Source organism: Tiliqua scincoides, chromosome 1 (assembly GCF_035046505.1).
Source record: "Tiliqua scincoides isolate rTilSci1 chromosome 1, rTilSci1.hap2, whole genome shotgun sequence".
Classification (NCBI taxonomy): Eukaryota; Metazoa; Chordata; class Lepidosauria; order Squamata; family Scincidae; genus Tiliqua; species Tiliqua scincoides.
Window position 1 is genome coordinate 54,153,366 of NC_089821.1, and position 20,374 is coordinate 54,173,739.

The window sequence follows — 20,374 nt, forward strand, 5'->3', positions numbered from 1 at the left end:
CACTTGTGTGATTGATCTAATCTCATTCTAGATGTTTAATGCTAACTGGGTAAGAGGCACTTTTTAAGTGGCTGCTCTTCTTTTATTTAGCACTGGGGGAGAGTAACTGGCCCTCCTCACCCCAGTACTGCCTTTTTCTAGTGGCTGTCTGCTGGTGTTCTTTTGCATCCTTTAAGATTGTGAGCTCTTTTGGGACAGGGAGCCATTTGTTTGATTTTCTGTGTAAACTGCTTTGTGAACTTTCCATTGAAAAGCGGTATATAAATATTGTTAATAATAATAATAATGTAATTTTATTTGAAAGGGTCAATCCCTCCTTTAAATTGGTGTCTCTCTCATTAAGATTGTATTTTTGATGTATATAATGTTGGTGTATATGGTGTTTTGCAGTTGCATGAACAAAGACAGGCCCCTTCTCAAGGTGTACAATTTAAATTTCAAAATGAGATGATAGTGAGAGGAGAGGAAGACTGAGGCACAAGGAAAATGTGCAAATGTAGTTACATGGATTGTAGTTTTGTTATTTTAGTAGAAGATGAGAAATTGGGCAAGTCTTCTCAGAAGTGCTAGATTTTGGAAAGTGTTTGCAAATGGATATTCCATTGTCATCTATTCACTGAGAACATATCTACGTATTTGCTTGTAAAAGGATCCTGCCTGTATTTGGGTTGGATCCCAACTTGTGCAAGTGGGAAGATACTTGTACAAGGGATCTTCCCTGTCTTTTCCTCCCCACTGCAACTACTTATGAAACCTGAAAACTTCTGAAACTTGGGAAACACTGTGGCATTGGTTGGGAAAGGCTTTCCCAGAAATGAGGTGGAGGCATCTTCCTTGAACAGTGCTCCAACAAAACAGAACCATTTCGGTTGAGAATACCCTCCAAACTGTGAAATAGTTTCCTTCAGTTCTAGGAAGACTTTTAAGTTCCTCACTCTTTCCTAAAAGTTTATTGTGGGCCTGTCTTTGATCTCAGTGTTCAAGAGGGTGTATGTGTTTCTTGCCTGTGTGTGGAGTGTATTTAATGTGTTCAGCAAGATGCAATTTTTTGAACTTGGAGATGTTTTTGCTAAGTATCTGGTATTTCATCTTCAGCATGCATAAATGTTTCCTAAAGGTCTATTACCTTTGTGTTATAGATAATAAAAAGAGCAAGGCAAAACTATCTTTTTGAACAATACAGAGAGAAGAAGCCATCAGCAACACAGCTACTTGAAGATGTTCAGACTGCTTCTGAAGTAAGCTCATGGGTGGCTCCCCTTCCTGCCTCATGACCTCTATAGTGAGAAGGTTGTTACTGTAGTTGTGTTCTTGCCTTGAGCCCCTTTAAAATCATATTATCTTTGGCCAGCTGCTTCTTCTGTCACATTCCTTCTGTTCACCCCCTCCCCACTCCCTCCCTCTATAGGGTGCTTTCCAGGTCCTTGCCACTGACCTTACCCTGCACTACTGAAATCGTCAGAGCCCTGTAACACTCTAAGACGGGTGTCAAACCCATTTCACCCAGTGAGCTGAATAACATTCATGGCACCTGCTGAGAGGGCTGGAAGTGAGCACTTTGTTGTCACATAGGAACTCATTAGCTACAAATGACAGAAGGGAAAATATGGAAACCTTGATGATATTTTGAAGATATAGGCAAGCCCACTTACCACACTGTGCCGCTTCTGCTAAGGTGTCAGTTCACTCCTCAGCAGCTGAGAGGTGCTCTGCAAAGCAACATCTCAACAGCAGTGGTGCTGCTGAAAGGGCAGCCTGCATGATGAATGGACTCTCCCAGCACCTTGGCAGCGTTTACTCTTACCACTCTTGATCTGTCACTTCTCCCATAGTGTGAAGAAGGCACAGATTCTCCTTGCCTTCTGAGGCTTCCCATCTTTCCCTTGCAGAGCCTTGGCAGAAGTGGCGCTGCTGTAAGGACTGCGCTGAAAGAACGCAGTTATCACCGGGGCTGGATAAAGAGCTTCCTGCGGCCATATTCAGCCCATAGGCCTTATGTTTGACACTCCTGTTCTAAGACATCCTCACACCCAGATGCACCCCAGCTAGGAGTGGGGAGGCCACATCCTCAAATACCATAGGTACCATTGGTTCTGCCACACTGGCTTTCTCCACATAACTTGCCGGGGCCAGCCTCAGCTTGTTTTTTCAGCTTGTATTTCCTGGAGCCCAGTTATCTTCTCATAGTTCAGTGGAGAATGCAACATCTTGGCAGCGTCTGCCAAAGCTCAGGAACCAGAGTCAACATGAAAAGATTTGCCACTGACTAAGACGTGGAGCTTTAGTATTTTCTTCCTATCCTTTTTCCTATGGCTGCTTTTTCCCTGCTACCTTTCTCTTATTGCCAGTCAAACATTAATCTCGATATGCTTCTACTTCTTTCTGTTTCCCTGATCATTGCTGACACAATTTTTTTGAAAAGTGAATTTTTGAAACATGAGTTTGTTATATAAAGATGTGCAAATGTCTTTAATCTGCATAATTCTGGTAGCCAAACAATGGATTTTGGGGCACAAGATTTGTGATGCATTTGTTTGGAAGAAAAATGTGGATATGGAATAAATATTTCCTTGCCTGCAGTGTGGTTGATACTAATACAAATGCCTGGCATTTTCTGACATTCAAAAAGTGCTTGTAACTCGTGAATACTTCCTTCTACTGTAGGATCCCAATTAGACATTTGATGCTATCCTTGCTCAAGAATTATGACCCAAATGCAACATACTGTAAATATACTTCTAAGAAATGTTTTTAAGATGGCTATCATTTTATGTGTTGTGTGTGACCTTGTAGTAGAGTGTGTGTGTGTGCGTGCATGTGTGTGTGTAATATATGAATTTTTAAAATTCATCTTTCTTCAATCAGCCTTTTTCAGCTAAACTGAATGAAACCTCTGACCCTGATAAGAAGCAGATGTTGGAAAGGATTCAGAATGCAGTGAAGGATGCTGTGAAACCTCTAGAAAATGCACTGCAGAAGAATCTCTCCAAAGAGGAAGCTGACAAACATGCTGAGGTTTGTATTGAATTGCTCTGAATTTGTAGTTTTCTGAAAGAGTTCTGAAAGATAATAGCACTTGGGGCCAAACTGCATATTGCAGAAAGTGTGTTAATTAGTATCAGTTGGTGTGAGAACAACAAGAGCATGCCTGCTTTAGGTCACAATTCTGTGCCGCCTTGTTCAGAAGCCCCAAGAAGTGGATGGTAGCTTTGTTCCCACTTGAGCGGGTCAGTCCTGTTTATGGTGGCATTGAAAAGCAGTAGTACAACGGCAAGTAGAATTCTGCTGTCACTGGCAAGAGCAGGATGTTTACTACCTTTAGAAAGTTAACCACTCTAGTAAAAGCTCCCACCCCTTTCAGCTGGTAAGTGCTGCTGGGATACATGCAGACATAGGAAGTCTGCCAAAGGATGATTAGCAGCATGGGAAAAGGGATTAGTGTTCCTTTTGCCATGAAGAAAGCCCCAGATTTTAAACCCCATTTAAAATCTGTGAAGTTGGCATGATTTACAGACTCTGTAAACCGCTTTGTGAACTTTTAGTTGAAAAGCGGTATATAAATACTGTTAATAATAATAAATAATAATAATAATAATAATAATTTACGTACACCATATTATTAGTGCTCAGGGCCTGGACCCAAAGGGTCATACACAGCTTTCCACGTGCTCAGTTTTCCTCCTTACTGCAACCCACTGGTTGGAAGACCCTCTGCAATGACTTTCTATCATGAGGGGCTGCCAAGAGACAGCACCACGCACTATACTGCCGAACCACTTGACATTCATACAGGGACCTCCCTGGATAAATTCACATTATTAATTTCTTCAAAAACATAATCTAAGCCCTATCATGAAAAATTGTGCATTTCAACTATTGTGCATTTTATCTTATAGGTTTTATTACATGAAGCAAAGGATATACTCTCTGAGTGGCTGGACACTAAATTAGGAAGTCTTATGACCGACAACTCTATATTTTCCAAGCTTCCCAAATTCTGGGAAGAGGAATATCATAAAGATATGGCAGCTCTCAACGTAAGTAAATGTGTTGATCCATTAAGCATACAGTAGGATGTAGAATTCTAATATTGACTGCTTCTTTATTGCACTCTTCTTGGAAGGCCTAGAAATAACTTGATGTTTGATTGTAGTTGAAGACTTTAAACCGCATCTTCAAGTATAGATTTTGAAAGGTATTGATTTATTATCTTTTTAGATGATGTACTAAAACTGTATGCTGGCTGTGTGAATTAGTTTCTCTGGCCTTCGCCATCCTCTATTAGTCTGAGCGATCTGTATTTCAAATACCTAAATAAAAAGTTGTTGTTCATGCCTAGAAAACTAGCAGTGTTAAAAAATGCAAAGCAAGAATTGTTCATTTCTCTTTAGCATTTACAGCAGTCATGTGTTTTTCTTACAATAATTACATTTTAGCTTTTGTTCTTAGAAACTGTTTGTTATAATCCCAGTTTTGTTAATTACAGCATATGTCTAGAAATGCTGGATTTCTAATGGGGATCATTATCCCCGTTATGAATGGACAGCAGTCATTGTCCATTCTCTGTCTCTAAAGCGCTAGGTATAATCTGTGATCCTGTCTGACACCTATGTAGGCTAATCAACATGTTTGCTTAGTTTGTTAGAGAAGACTTCTCTCCTCTGTTAGAGAAGTTAGACACTGCAGATTTTGGAAGTGATCGCATCATATCCAGCTGTTGTTCCCCCCCCCTTTGCTTTGCTTTGTTTAACATTTAGCCTTATGAAGCATTCTGCATAACTTGAAACCTTTCTTAAGATTCTGTTAGTTGATACTAAGGGAAGGATAGAACTGCATCATGGCTTTGATTGTTTCTAATGGATCCACATGACTACCTGTGATGTGATGGGTTGGAGGGGAGAAGCTTCCAATATTGGTTTGTGCCTGTCTCTGTATGTTGTCTGCACAACTCTCAGTTAAATTTTCTCTGTTTAGTTTTCTTGTTGCACATTTATAGATTCTTAACTGTGGAGTAAAGATGTTCAAGTATAGATTTGACACAGGAGGCCTTGCATTATATAATGCATATTGCCTCTTTGTTTCTAGGTGTTACCTCCAGATGTCTTAACTCGTGTTAGTGAATATATACCAGAAATTGTGGATTTTGTTCAAAGAATTGTAGATAATGGATATGGGTGAGTAAAGATAAGCCATAATTTTCCTTTTATATAGGCTGTATCAGTGTGTGACTATTCAAATACCCCTCTGTGGGTACTTGGCACATAATCTTCCCTAAGACATGCACTAGTGAGATTTTTGTCTGCAAAAAGTTGGAAGATACTGGCTGTGCAACAAAGAATGCTGGACTGTATCCTAACTTTTGCTTATTGAGTGGTGCAAGCAAACTCTTCTGTCCACTCCTCCTTATTTCTCCCTGCATGTGGAATGGTATAATAGGTTTATAATTTATTGCTGTGTGACAACAGGACAGTATTGTTTGATAGTATTGGTTGGGAAAGTGATTTCCAGGAGTGAGATTCCATTTCTACACTGTTGTTCCAGCTCAAATCAGCATGGCACACAGGTATAAGTCTTAACTCTGACCTAGGTCTTGTTAAGACCTAGAACAGTGTTTCTCAACATTTATCCCCCACTGTACCGCTTCACATGGTCCACCTATTGGAAGTACCACTGGACGTAACTGGTGATGATGCCAGTTACTTTTGGATTGGGAGACCAGTCACAATGCAGCAAACACCAATAAGAGGCTCAGGGCAAATGAGAGGGCTTTTGCAAGCACGTGATAAGTTCATGTTGGAGCTCTGCCCAGCGAGCCGAGCCTCCTACTGCTGCTTGTCACATTGTCTTGCTGGTCTTGCTACCAGGTGGCAGGGGTTTGGTGGTCCTGCGAGTATTATTGCAAACCTCCTCAAGTACCACTGGTGGTACAAGTACCACTGGTTGAGAAACACTGGGCTAGAACAATGGGGATTAACACTGTAAATGTAAGGGCACATTTCTGGTCATTTTGTTCTATCTCCTCAGGATACTTTATGTTTGTTGCTAAATACTAGGAGTTAGAAAACATTATTGCTTATTATAGGTTTGAATCTTTCATAGTCCTCCTGGAGACTTTGAAACCCACCATGGGAAGCAGTGGAACCTACTTAAATATAGGAGTAGTAATGTTTTTGAGAGGCTTATTTTGGAGATAATAGAACTTTGGAAAAATTGTGTTTTTTGTCTTTTAGTTATGTATCTAATGGATCTGTGTACTTTGATACTATAAAATTTGATACATCTGAGAAACACTCCTATGCTAAGTTAGTTCCGGAAGCTGTAGGAGATCAAAAGGCACTTCAGGAGGGTGAAGGTAATGCAACTGTTGGTTAATTGCCAGCCAATAATAGAAGCATAGCTTTTTTTAAAAAAAAAAAAAAAAAGGTTTCTGACTATTTCAAGCTATTTCCTTTTGTATTTTCACAGGTGATTTGAGTATCTCAGCAGATCGATTAAATGAGAAGCGTTCTCCAAATGACTTTGCTTTGTGGAAATCCTCTAAACCAGGAGAGCCTTCATGGGATTCTCCTTGGGGGAAAGTAAGGACTGTAGCTTGGTTTGAAAGATCCACCGCATGAACAGAAGGCAGTTCTATTCACATGGGAATCTCTGATTTTTTTCATCTGAAAACTCAGTTTGAAGAGTCCTCCAACCTTTGGAACTAACTAACTCCTGCACTCTCTCAAGGAAGCAGAAGTGCCTCTTGCATGTGCAGCAGGATCTCTAAATCCAAATCACTATTACTGTGGCTCTATGTGGAGTATTCATATACACATTTCAGAACAAATGGGCTACTGTAAAGACAGCTGTAGTCTTTTTTTTTTTTTTAAAGGGGACAATGTCTGTAATGTCAGATGGCTCCCCCTTGTGAAACTAGGTAGTCTACAACACAATATCTAAGGCACCCAGGTCTTAAATATTGCCTGGGGCTTCCTTCAGTCTTGAGTTCCATATCTCATCCAGCCTTTGACATTTGTAATTTTTTCATATTAAAAAAATATTTAATAAACAATTCTGTTATTTCCTTGTAGAAATTGCCATTGATAATATATTTTCCAAGGTCTTAAGCTGTTATGACCCAGAAGCTGTTGTTGGAGATGCTGGTGAAATTCTCCTGACCCAGGCTTGGAAACAAATTCAGGGACTCATTTAAGCCCACATGCAGGGGATGGTGAAATTACTAGCATCTCAAATTCTTTTCAGAGTTGGATTAAAAGCTGCTTGGGGGAAAAATTGCAGATTCTCTCATTTCTTATGTAATGGAGCCCTATGAATCATTATCCCTATTTCCAATGGGCTACGACTTTGTTGAAGAGGAACCAAACATATTTAAGATGTGCCCTGCCAAGGTGAGTATGTAGAAAGGATACTGCCCCCAGTGGAGGATCCTCTGGGTTAGGAGGTCCCCTGTAGTGGGTTGTCTTGTCCACTTTCTAAGGGTTGCCACCTTTCTAAGGGTGCATCTTCTAGATATTTTAAAAAAAATAGCCCTAGAAGCAAGGCATGTACAATTTGTCCACTTCTATTCTCTGACACTGTTTAAAGGACTGCCTTCTCCAAAAGAGGGAGAGTTGGGGATCTTCTGAATCAGAGGGTAGCCAACGGTCTTCTTCTTGCTTTTCCATTTTTTGTAGAAGACTTCTTGCTTCTGACACTGTTTTGAAAGGATGTGTAAAAAGGGCCAAGTGAGGAAGGAGATGATCCCCACGGGGACCCTTTGGGTCAGTGTTCCCTGTGGTGGTTGTTCTTCCCTCCAACTCCCTTTCCCAGTGTGCATTCTTTAAAAAAGCCTTAGAGACAAGGAGCAGAGAATTGCCTCCAAGATTTTTTTTTTAAAAGGTGGGCACCCTACTCAAATAGGAAGAATGCACTCCTTTAAAGAGGCCTTTTTGCTAAACAATTGAGATGTTTCCTTTGCTTTTCAAGAAACTGTTTTCCAAGTCTCAGATTGGCTCAGATAAAGAATAAGAGAGAATGTAATAATTTTGCAAGTAATACAGAAAAAATATTTTCTATAGTGCTTGTTTTACAAAAAGCATTCACCTGTGCAGTTAACCGTTTCAGGCATCTGTCATGAGTTTTGTCATCTTGATATTCTTTCAGACAACTTAGTATGTTGCTTTTAATTAAATACTTTTGAGTAATCTGATCCTGTTTAATCAGGCTATGGTTGGGGAACCCTTGCACTCAATCCCTCAATAGCAAAACATACGCAATTAAGTTCAGGCCCCAAGATAGAAATTCTGCATTTAAGAAGTACTTTACTATTTAATATTAAGACTAACATTAATATTAACAAATATTCACTTATAGGATTTAATAATAAGATAAAGTATTAATGTTTGTACCCTAATAATGTGAGGTATCCTATTTTATTTCTAAATAGGGCCGTCCAGGATGGCACATCGAATGTTCTGCAATGGCTGGATCCATTCTAGGAGAGTCAATGGACATTCATGGAGGAGGCTTTGACCTTCGATTCCCTCACCATGACAATGAGTTAGCACAGTCTGAAGTAAGTGATATATTCACTTAACATATTCTAATTCCTATTGGAGAATAGTTCACATGGTTCTAACTTGCAGAAAAATCTCCAGCTAATATTTCAAAGAACAGAGAAGAAGAGATTGAATGAAATAGTTTCCGGTGACTGTTAAAAACATTTGGCAACATTTTTCTTTGTTTTCAGTTTAGGGATTTGTACAATTGTGCCACTGTGACTGCTGTAAGTTACCTTATGTTCTCCTAGTGATAATAAATAACGATACTTTTAAAGGTCTTCGGTTTCAGCAATTTTATAGGTTCTTTAAAAGTATCATCTCAAGAAATGCTGACACTGTTACATGTTCAACCATGATTTCATCCCTGACTGACTAGGTGAGAGGGAGGACAGGGTGCTGAGGGCAGGCCAGAGTAACTGGGTTATTATGTCACTACAACTTGGACGACTGTCCGTTGCTCTGGAGCTGACTGAAAAGGTACATATTTATCTTTTTGATTCTTGAGAGAGATATGTGTGCCTCCAGTTTTGATCCAGATGTCCAAAGTTTGGGAAATACTGACTTTTGGAAGTAAATTGTTTCAGCTGCAATGTGTTTACAAGTACACATATCTTATTGTGCACATCATCTTATTGTGCATCATGTTTCTCCATTCAGAAATGAAGAGAGTGTGAAGATAGGCGATAAAGGATATTTTTCCTCTTCATATTGCTACAATCTGGATGTTCATATTAACATTTTCCAAGATATCAATACACCAAAAGTAAAAGTTCAAGGAAATGTCTGCAGTAGAACAATGGCACCCGCTAACATACTGCAGACATTTGCCTATAAGTCGATCTCATACATGTCAAGGGCAGCTTTGAACCAAAATCATGGCATTTTCTATGACCCTCAGATAAGCTGGGGTTAAAACAGGGTGTGTGTGAAATTCTTTGAAAATGACTTATCAGGAATTGTTCTGAGGCAACAGCGAAAAGAAATAAAAGGAGGCATTTTACCTTCTTCAAATAGTAAGGGAAATGAAGGTGCTTATGGGAGTTGTAGGCTTTATGAGGAGTAGAGTGCTGCACTTCCATAGCAGCAACCCTCATATATACAATTCCCATAAGTGCCTTTACTTTTCTTCCTATTTGGAGAAGCTAAATGGCTACTGTTTTTTTGTTGCTGCCTCTGAATAAATCCTGGTAAATAAAATCACTCCTTTTTTCCCTCTCACCCCCTGTGTGCCTTGCCTCTCAGCCCAGTCCCCTCCCCCCACCTTTCAAAACTGCATTGATCTGTGTATAAGTTGACCCAGGTTTTCAGGGTTAATCTTTTGGGCTTAAGTTTGTTGACTTATACACAAGTATATATGGTAGTTCTCTATTAATTGATCATTTTTAAGCCTCTAAGCAAGATTACTTGAACTCTTCCAGAGAAGAAAGGTTTCTGTTCTCATTTGTGAGTTTAAAAGCATTGGTTAGATATCTGTATTAAATGTTGCCAAAACTCTTCTCAGTGAAAACATAGGTTGAAGAAAGAAAAAGGAAAAACTTATCCCCATGTCTTTTTACAGGCATACTTTGAAAATGATTGCTGGGTTCGCTATTTCTTACACACTGGACACTTGACAATAGCTGGTTGCAAAATGTCAAAATCTTTGAAAAACTTCATTACTATAAAAGATGCACTGAAAAATCATACAGGTAAGATCTTTATTTTATTGGGGAAGGCACACTTTCTAGTATTTCATTTTTTTTTGAACCACTGATTCCCAACCTGTGGTCCATGAGACCCTGAGAAGTGGTCCACGAGGTCTCAAAAGAAAATCATCTTTGATCCTTTTCAATGTCTGATCATGCAAGCAATCTCCCATGGACCACCAGAGAGGGCAGAGAATGAACTGCCTGCAGCTGGCACTGAAGTGTCGGTTGCGGCTGTGGACGGTCTGTCCTCTGCCATCTCTGGTAGCCCATGGGGAAGTGTTCGCTCAGGAGTCACTTCCTCACAGACCGCTGAAGAGGATGGAGAACAGACAACCCTCAGCTGCCAGCAAAAGCAGCAACCCACACCTTCTCTAGAAAGAATAAATCTAATAAATCTCTAATTATTACAAATTTAATTGTGTTTTTCATATGTGCAGGCATGGGGGGGGGGTTGCATGTGGTCCATGACAATTCCAATTTTTGCCTCAGTGGTCCGCGGGCTCCTAAAGGTTGGGAACCACTATTTTAAACTAAACTAGGAAGAAAGTAGCCATTATGTCATTGATTTTATACTTTATTTTCATTCATACTTTATTGAATACCCTGTTTCTCTTCTATTTTTTTTTGGCCATTTTTCCTTTTCTTTGGACACTTCTAACTCCCCAAAAGCTCCTGTGCAGGTTCAGCATTTTTAGAGCTGCTGTAAAATTCTCTTGCAGAATTCTGGTTTTTTGATCACTAGCCACATATATTTATGGATTTAAAAAAAATTATTGCCTGACTGGGGAAACTATTCTGCCTAGCAATAGGCCACCCCTGCCAATTGTTAAGGAAACCTAACTGTCCAGGACTAAAGGGTGGAATGGTGAATCCAGGTGGGTTCCTCTTCTCCAATCAGGGAGCTTGATGACATAATCAAACCTAGATTTTTTTCAAAGACCAATCACAGGGGTGCTCGGGTGTTAGAGAATCCAGTACTGGAGCACAGAAGGCACCCACTTACTCTCCAGCAAATGCAGGAACTGAGAATTCTTGGGACAATATAAGTTAGTGCTAAGGACCATATTTCTAGCTACACACATTCAGGGATATTAATTTTCTTTCTTTTGTTACTCTTTTACTCCAAAATGAACATAAGAACAGCCCCACTGGTTCAGGCCATATGCCCATCTAGTCCAGCTTCCTGTATCTCACAGTGGCCCACCAAATGTCCCAGGGAAACCTCACAAACTTGCAAACCTCACTAGTTAGCAATGCAGTTAGCGTGTTGGGGGGCTTTAGAACTCCAGCCCCATCTGCTGATGCTACTGATTACTGCATCCATTTGATCTAGCTTGTGCTTTCCAACCAAGTTCAGGCATTTTCCATCAGCCTGCTAATATTTTTCTACCCACCCTTCCCCCTTTGAATACCTTCAATGTAAAAATCCAAAAGTAGATTTTTAATACATTTTTACTCTTACCTGCCTACTCCACGTCACAGATAATCCAGTGGCCTGTCACATCCCTGAGGGCTAGCAGAAGCTACTGTGGCTTTAATAAGAATCCCTGGGTCCCAGCGTTTGCCGGGGAGGGTTCCCCCCTCCGACAGCCCCTCTCTGCCTGGTTCTCTGTGTCCTGGGATGGTGGCAGCAGACATAAACTACCAAGATTCTTGTTCAGCTGCTGATTCAGTAAAGGGAAAGCAGGGAGCAGAAGGACTGTGTGCATGCTAACCTCTACACGCTACTCCCATCAATTATCCTGACCTCTCCTGGGTCCTTTTTCCTGACAACCTCTTGTATGTTGCTTGATTAAAAGTGAGAGACAGTTGTATTATTTTCTTTTTATCTTGTAATTGGCGTTTTGCTTTTTATGTTAGTTGTATACTGTGCTGCACTAGACTTTTTTTAAAAAACTTTGAACAGCTCGGCAGTTACGACTGGCTTTTCTCATGCATTCCTGGAAGGATACGTTAGACTATTCAAACAACACCATGGAGTCTGCTATTCAGTATGAGAAGTTCATGAATGTAAGTGATCTTCCCCACTTCACATTTTTATGCTGTTCAGATATTGGAACCTAATGCGGAAAAATACCAGGTGTTCTGTTCTGCTGGTCTCATGGGAAATTAAGGTCCCATATAGATATATAATTTTCAAGTGTCACTGCAATCTAATTGAGTGCATAGGGTTTGGGGCTTTAATACAGAACAGTGTTTCCCAAACTGTGGGTTGTGACCTGTTTATTGGTTGTTCATGAAACTGAAACTGACAAGCTGATAGCTGACTAGGAAAATGTGAAACAGAGCTATGTTAGTAGGCAAACTTGACTCAGTCCACTTTGAAAGGCAGGCTGAAAAGAATGCAGTGCCACCAGAATGGTCCCAAACTGATGAACGCAGGCCCCTAAAACCACTTGAGAAGTTGTGTCCGTCCGTCCCCGGCTGACAAGGGAAATGTATTGAGCCCTATGGAAATGGAGTGGCACATGTGTGTTTACTCATGAGTCGGCGAATATGCCTCAGCTCCTTTCAAAGACCAGGCAAAAGGGAATGCAAGGCCACCAAAATGGTCCCAATCTGATGAATGTGGATCTCAGTAAATGCTCCAGAAGGCACCTTCTCCCACCATAGTAAAAAGAATTAAAACATAGGCTTGAGCAGCTGGTAAGGTTAAACTGTTGTTGGTATTTGTAGTCTTGTAAAACTAGGTGAATCCCGATAGAGTGCCATCTTAAAGAGTGGGTCCTGGAGCTAAAAAGTATGGGAACCACTGACATCAACAATCCTCTATGTCATAGAATGTGGATTTGAATCCCAATTTAATTGTGAACTTGCAGCACCATTTTGTGCATGCTTACTTGGAAATAAATTTTTTGTGTCCAGTGGAACCTACTGCCTGGTAAGCTATGTTTAGCACTGCACTCTTGGCATTGCAGATTACATTTTAGAAGGTGTTCCTTTCTCCTGGGTCTCCCCCCCCCCATTGTGCACCTCTTTCCCCCTCCCTAGAAAGGAGGCAGCCCTACATATTGATTGCTCTTTTCAGAAATCATATTTTCATTCTCTGAAGTCTCCAGCGGAGCTCAGTGACAAGCTCTATAACATGTGCTGCTCTTTTACATTCACAGGTTGTGATATGGTATAAAGCAGGTCTATACAATCTGTCCCAGCAGGCCAAATACTGCTCACTAATCTTCTTATCTTTGCTTCTTGTCTGGACTGGCAAAAGTGTGGAGTTGCTAGGCACTTTGCAGATGAAAATGCATGGCTGGTAGACCACAAATTAGATAATAAAGTCCAAATTGGTGCTTTACCTGGCTCTTAAAGCACCAGTACCTTCCAATTTACCATGTAAATTGCCTAGGATAGCCGCCAATAGTTTGCATGTAACCAAAACTACTGCTAGGAACAGATTTTAAGCTAACAAAGGTGAATTCTTGAGCCGCACTTACTTCAGTCTGTCTTTGCCTGACAAACAACATGCTATAGATTGGAAATCTGTTATTTTAAATGGCAGAAGTTGGTTCATATTTGGAAATTTTAACTTCCAAATACTGTTGGTAGATAGACCCACAGCTTCCTGTTACTATGCAATTCCTGTGCAAACAGTGGTGATATATGATATGTTTATCTTTGTGTAATGAATCATTTAGCTCATCAGAAAAAATGCTTAATCAAGTTATTTTGGGATCAGAGTTAACAAACCAGAGTTGGTCTGTTATACTAATTTCTTGGTAGATCAAGGTTTTGGGTTTACGTAGACCAGTTTTTCAAAGGTCAGTTATTTGCTTGCTGATTCTCACATACCCCAAGATTCATTTATGCTATATTTGAAACAGTATCATCATAGCAAGCCCCATGGATCAGTGGAAGCTTATAAAAGTCTTTTTTTGTGGAAAGATTCACCTCCAGGTTATTCTTCAGACTTGAATGAACAGTGGGGGAGGGAAGTAGGATGTATAACAGTTGTAGGTCACCATTATGTTATTTTTGTCTGAAACTTGTAGTGAGGTCTTGAATTTGATGGATTGCAAACATCAATAGCTTTTTTGTTGATGTCTCATATCATGTTATGCCAAGTCACAGTCTAGACAAAAGGCAGCTTGATAGCAGGTAATAGAAAACTTGCTTTTCTTGGCAGAAATTGGGTAGATCTTGTTCTAGTCTGAAAGTGTGTCTGATATGAGTATTGAAATGGCTAACAAGTTAGTATACTTTGCAACAAGAAGACTTCAGATTGTGGGCTCTTTCCTCCCCCTTCTAGGAGTTCTTTTTAAATGTGAAGGATATCCTTCGGGCTCCTGCTGGTGTGACAGGCCAGTTTGAAAAATGGGAAAACCAGGAAATAGAGCTGAATAAAAGGTGAGTGAGATCAGTTTTGTGTTGTGTTTTTCTTTTTTCATGAATAGACATTTGTATATTCATGGTAATGGATCCCATTTTTCAAACTGGCATTTCCTTTTGGTGCAGAGTCCTGATAATGTTGTCAAGAAATACAAGTTTTCTCCCAAGTCTCAATCACGTTCTAATTCACATAGCAACCAGATCACTTATGGCACAGATCATACGTAGATACTTTCACTTGCTTTCTTACCACTTTCCTTTTTTGGGAGGTTCTTGCATCCAGCCTGTTTTCACTTACCCTATGCTCTCAACTCTCCGTGTAGTCATGCACATGTATATCATGTAGTCATTACTGCAAAACTTGTACCTTGCTTTGCTCACCCAGGTGACACTTAAAGCAACTGTCACCAAAAACTAACAAAAGATACAGAAATGTAGTTTAAACCCAAAACTCAAACTCCCACATACACAAAATACATAGTTGTTTCTTCCTTAAGCCGTGAGATCTCCTTGGAAAGCTTACTTACTCTGTTTATGCCCTGGAGCAAGCCTGAAATGAGAGAATGAAGGTGCTGTTCCCTCGATCATCTCGATTCCCATGTGCCTTTCCTACTGTGAGAGTTTAGTTTCTAAAGAGACAGTATGTATTTTTGAATTTAAGGAAGTTTTCACTATACTCAGTGTTGACTTTATGTGTTGATCTTGGAATGTAACCTTCACGCATAAGATACAGGCCTACTTTATAGTAGATGCTATATAGTAAAAAATCTAAATACACGTAATTCTTAGTCTTCTATTAACTTCATGAAGCTTATGCTCATCCCTGTTGAATTTTGCATTGCTTGAGATCCTTTAATTCAAGGTGCCAGGGATGGAACCCGGGCCCTTACATATGCAAAACCTGCATAAGATAATTAAGCCATTCCACGTAGCTGTTTTTAATAAATGAAAAATACAAATGTGCATTGTGACTTTTCATAGCTTCACAATGGCTGTCTGATAATACATTGTCTCATGTTGTGTTCGCCAACAGGAATCATTGTGGCAGAGCATTAGGCATGTGTCAGAATTAAAATTTTAACCAATTGCAGAAGTTATGCCTTGTCATATATGTTTAACCATCTATTCTTACCAGAACAAGAAATGGAATCAATGTTTTTGTGAGCTCATGAATAGGGCCTTTCTTGGTGTCCATCATTTCATTTTTTACCATAGCAAAGAAAATGCTAAGTTGCTTCTTGTTCCTGTAATTCATGTAATAAAGGAGTTTTTGATCCATATGGTTCACAAATGACAAGCAATTTTTTTATTCTTCCCTCCGGCTAGTTTTCAAGATAAGAAGGTAGCGGTCCATGAAGCATTGTGTGATAACATTGATACACGCACAGTTTTGGAAGAAATGCGGTCACTAGTCAGTCACTCTAATTCCTATATTGCTGCAAAGAAGAGTGCCAGACAGACACCCAATAGAATGCTGCTGGAAAATATAAGTGTCTATCTTACCCAGATGTTCAAGGTATGGGCTTTTGAGCAAAGCTTTTCCCTGTGTTTTCAGACTGCCACAGGACTGTGTGTCAGCATTTTCATTGTTTAGAACTTGTAGACTGTATGTGGTTAGAAAGAAAATTGCAACAGAATTTTAGCTTGTTTTAAAATTCTAGTTTTCCAGACATGAATCAAGATCACCTAGCATTGCTATGCAGATTTGATAAAAAATAGTGACTACTTAGAAGTATCTCTAATTGAATGGGATTTACTCCCAGGAAAGTGTATAAGATTGCAGCCTTAGTAGCCTATAATTCTAGGATACCTCACATTAAACAATGCCAGCACTTGCTGGTAAAGGTAATCTCTTACTTCAGAGTGCAGCTCCAGCCCAACCCAGAAGTTTTCCCTTCCTGTAAGAGCCCAGTAAAGGTTTGGGAAACCTGTGCCTTGGCTAGACCATTGCAGACTTTGCAGGTGGGACTTGATAGGCTGAATGAATTGAGACCTATTCATGACCTAGCTCGGCTTCCACCTACAAGGACAAATGCTGAATACAAGATGAGCAGAAGTGGGGTTAGTGCACGCATCATTGGTGTGTGGTGGGGATAGCTCATGTGTTTTTTACTAAGCCTGTCATATTTGTTTTCCCTAGGAAACACCTGAATAAGGTTTAAGTTGTAGTCTTAAGATATTTAGGTCAAAGGAAGATAATTGAAAATGATGCAGTGTCATAGGTTTGGAGCTTTCCCTTGAACGCATGGGTGAGAGTTGTCTTCCAGCTATTTAGACTTATGAGGATGCCCCCTGCACTCAGTGCTTTAAGAGGAGGCCACCCAGTGTGTTCTCACACCACCCACATCATGATGTGAGCCATGATGCTAGCCCACCACCTCTCATGATATTGTTCATCCAGTCTGTCTTATTCTTGAATCAAAACTTGCTCTCCTGGACTAACAAAATGGCAGGATGACTCAAACTTCATTCACATCCTTTTGTGTGTGTGTGTGTGTGTGTGTGTGTGTGTGTGTGTGTGTGTGTGTGTGTGTGTGTGTATATATATATATATATATATATATATATATATATATATATATATATATATATATAGTGTATGTATATATATAGTGTATGTATATTTGTTTCTCTTGTATAGGTGTTTGGCGCTATAGAAAATGATGAGGCTATTGGCTTCCCTGTTGGCGGAAGTGGCCACAATATAAATGTAAGTAGAGGGGGGGAAATATGGTTGTGGTGATTTTAAAATCTAATTCTATTTATGATTCTAAATTATTGCAGTGGTTTCCCATCTGTGTGCTGTAGTGTACTCATAGGGGTGCTGCATAGCCTTTTATTCGTGGCTTGCTGGGCCAAGGTTTCACACAAGATTTTGGCCAGGTGAGCAAGGAAGAAGCGGCTGCACTGTGCCCCTGCGAATACAAAGAGCACTGTGGGTGCTGTGAGTTTGGGAACTGCTGGATTATTGAATTACAAAAAATATTGAAACAAGCCAAATTCTGTACCCTTTAGAAACAAGTAATTCTGAAGTAAATAGAACTGAATTCAGCAGAGTCATTCCAATTGTACTTGCATGTGAGAACATTGATGTTGAGATTCTTTGGGTTTCTAGTCTTGTGACATGGAAACACCACTGTGATATGGTTGTAGTAAGGTCAACTTTTGTTTTAAAAAGATTGCTGAAATGTTTCATTGAAAGTACACAGGTACAAATATCTGCATGAACCGAATTGGAACTGCAGAAGTAAAACAAATACAGTTTGAGTATTGTAGAGGATTTCAGAAGGGCACTGTGACATCTATAAACTCCAGTTTTCTCTGTCTTCTCTAATACCTACATCCTGGGACAGTGCTACCTCTCATTTAAGATCAAGGGGGCCCTTCATAGTAATGTGCGCTGCTGTGTAAGATCACTCTTTGTCAGAGAGGAGAAAGTAAGACCATAGATGAAATACCAGAAGGCTACCCTGCCCTTTCTGACTTGGGTCCGACCACCTGTCCCTGTGGTTTGTCGAGGCTTGATAAGGCCTTTTCTGGCTACTGCATAAGAAACCCATGGATGGTAGAGCTTGGGGGAAAAAATGGTAGTGGGATGAAGTGGTTTGAAAAACAGCTAATTGCCAAAATATTTTGTTCTATAGATGGAATCTGCAATAATGCCATACCTTCAGGTTTTGTCTGAGTTCAGAGAAGGTGTACGGCAAATTGCCAGAGAAAAGAAAGGTGAGGTTAAGTTTTATGTATATTTACAAACATAAATGGACAAACTACTTACAAATGTTTATGCCTCATTTGTACCATTACAACTAGACCTTTTTTGTTTGTTTGTTTTTAAAGAAAATTTTATTTATACTTTTGGGCCAAATAGCACTTACTGCTATTGAAACCAGTTGAATCCAGTCTTCAGTGTTTTGACAGAAAAATATCTGTTATTCTTTCTTTGGAAAATAAGTATAATTTTTTAAAAGCTTACTGCACAGAAGTAACTTCACTGTTGTGTATCAGGAGTTATCTTCCTCAGTTACTCTTCTAGAAGCATATTTATGAAGAAAGAAAAAGAGACTCAAAAGTTGTGTTCCCTTACCACTGGCTCTATGTCTCTTTCCTGGTCCCTCTATCAGCCAGCAGGTGGCACTAGCTTAAAGTTGCTGCTCTTAATTGCCAGGTCAGTTAATAATAATTTTCATCCAGGGCTTATTCTTGCAAACTGACCTGGAAAGTATGGCAGTCACCTAGTTGGAAGAAGTGAGAGGGGAGGGTGGTCTTCCCTAGATTTGTCTTCCAGGTTTCTGTGTGCTGTAGCAACCAAGGCTTAAGAACATAAGAACATAAGAACAGCCCCACTGGATCAGGCCATAGGCCCATCTAGTCCAGCTTCCTGTATCTCACAGCGGCCCACCAAATGCCCCAGGGAGCACACCAGATAACAAGAGACCTCATCCTGGTGCCCTCCCCTGCATCTGGCATTCTGACATAGCCCATTTCTAAAATCAGGAGGTTGCGCAAACACAAGGCTTCAGGAGTAAGGAGGTGGAATTGCAGTACTATTGTAATTCCATCTTCCAAACCAGGTGCCCTGTCAAGCGTTTGTACCTAGTATTGAATAGGTAAGACAAGGCTGAGATTTTGTTGGTGAAAGCCCCCCACCCCACTACCCAACAGTCTCCCTGCCTGAGCTAGCCATGGTGGTCTCATTGTGAATTTGGAGTCAATTAGTTCATCTGTGTTGGTTCTGTCCAAGTGCAATTCAAATTTCTGGCTTTAACCTTTAAACCCTGAATGGCTTAAGTATATAAAAGACTGCCTCCCCCTTATTAAACTGCCAATTCCCTGAGATCATTTCATAGGGCTCTTCTGCACTTTTCATTGCTAGCAGAAATATGTGTGGCAGTGATATGAGGGAGGATCCTCTCTGCTGGGGCACCCAAGTTGTGAACCTCCCTGTGCCAGCATGTGAGGTCAGTTCCATCTTTGTTGTCATTTTGGAGCTGGCTGAAAACTTTCCTCGGCCTCTAATTTGTGAAATTGCGGTTTGAACTGCTGGGCTGCAGCATTGTGTATGGTGGTCTCTCTGTTTAAGTTTGCTGCTGTTGCTTTTGTTAAGGTGTTGTGATTTCACTTTATTTTATCATAAGCTGACTTGAGCACCTCCCTGATGGGAGGAGAAATAAAGGAAATAAACCTTTTAACTGAATAAATATTTGTCTGTGTACATGGAGGCAGAATTGATGTTGGCACATATGATTTCCCCCTCCCCTTTGCAGTAGTGAGGTACAAATATAATAAAAGACAAAGGGCCTTATACAGCCTTTGTTATTATCTTCCCCCAAACTCCTGAGCTGAGAGAAAGAGACTCTCTCCTTGCCTGTAAGAATTACACAGCTTCATCATTTATATTCACAAAACCTTTTTTTCCAAGAGAATTAGAATCCCAACAAAGTGCCCATTCAAATATTGTTGACCAAGCTTTTTCTCTCCCCTGCTATATATAAGAAGGCCCTTAATTGTGGGATATTAAAATGCTATGCAAGTAAAAGTTCTCCTGTCCATTGTACAAGATGAGCAGATATTAGAAACCCTGGGAGCACAGGTCATTCTAAGCAAGGAGTCAATTTACTTTTTGAATGAGCTAGTGATAATGTGGGGTGAAAGGAAAGGACAAAAAGTATTTAATAGCTGTACATTGAAAAGAAGCTGCTCCAACTGAAGTAATGCCAGGAAACTTCAGTGGGTTTTCAGCTCTTTCCTTTGAGCTGAAGAACTTGACATCACAAACCCTTCGACTACTTGGGTGCAGTGACAGAGGGCCATATACTA

The 20,374-nt window shown here is 40.1% G+C and overlaps 1 protein-coding gene across 2 annotated transcripts in view; it reads left to right on the forward strand.

Moving 5' to 3' along the window:
- Window positions 1-20,374, forward strand: part of CARS1 (cysteinyl-tRNA synthetase 1) — a 50,045-nt gene that overhangs the window by 19,883 nt on the left and 9,788 nt on the right. For both annotated transcript variants that reach the window (XM_066626258.1, XM_066626249.1), the window contains 13 exons: window positions 1,140-1,238; window positions 2,866-3,015; window positions 3,897-4,037; window positions 5,086-5,174; window positions 6,231-6,352; window positions 6,466-6,578; window positions 8,426-8,554; window positions 10,099-10,228; window positions 12,135-12,238; window positions 14,475-14,572; window positions 15,881-16,070; window positions 17,196-17,264; window positions 18,199-18,280. In XM_066626258.1, the coding sequence (XP_066482355.1) occupies window positions 1,140-1,238; window positions 2,866-3,015; window positions 3,897-4,037; window positions 5,086-5,174; window positions 6,231-6,352; window positions 6,466-6,578; window positions 8,426-8,554; window positions 10,099-10,228; window positions 12,135-12,238; window positions 14,475-14,572; window positions 15,881-16,070; window positions 17,196-17,264; window positions 18,199-18,280 (1,516 nt within the window). The remainder of the gene's footprint in view (window positions 1-1,139; window positions 1,239-2,865; window positions 3,016-3,896; window positions 4,038-5,085; window positions 5,175-6,230; window positions 6,353-6,465; window positions 6,579-8,425; window positions 8,555-10,098; window positions 10,229-12,134; window positions 12,239-14,474; window positions 14,573-15,880; window positions 16,071-17,195; window positions 17,265-18,198; window positions 18,281-20,374) is intronic.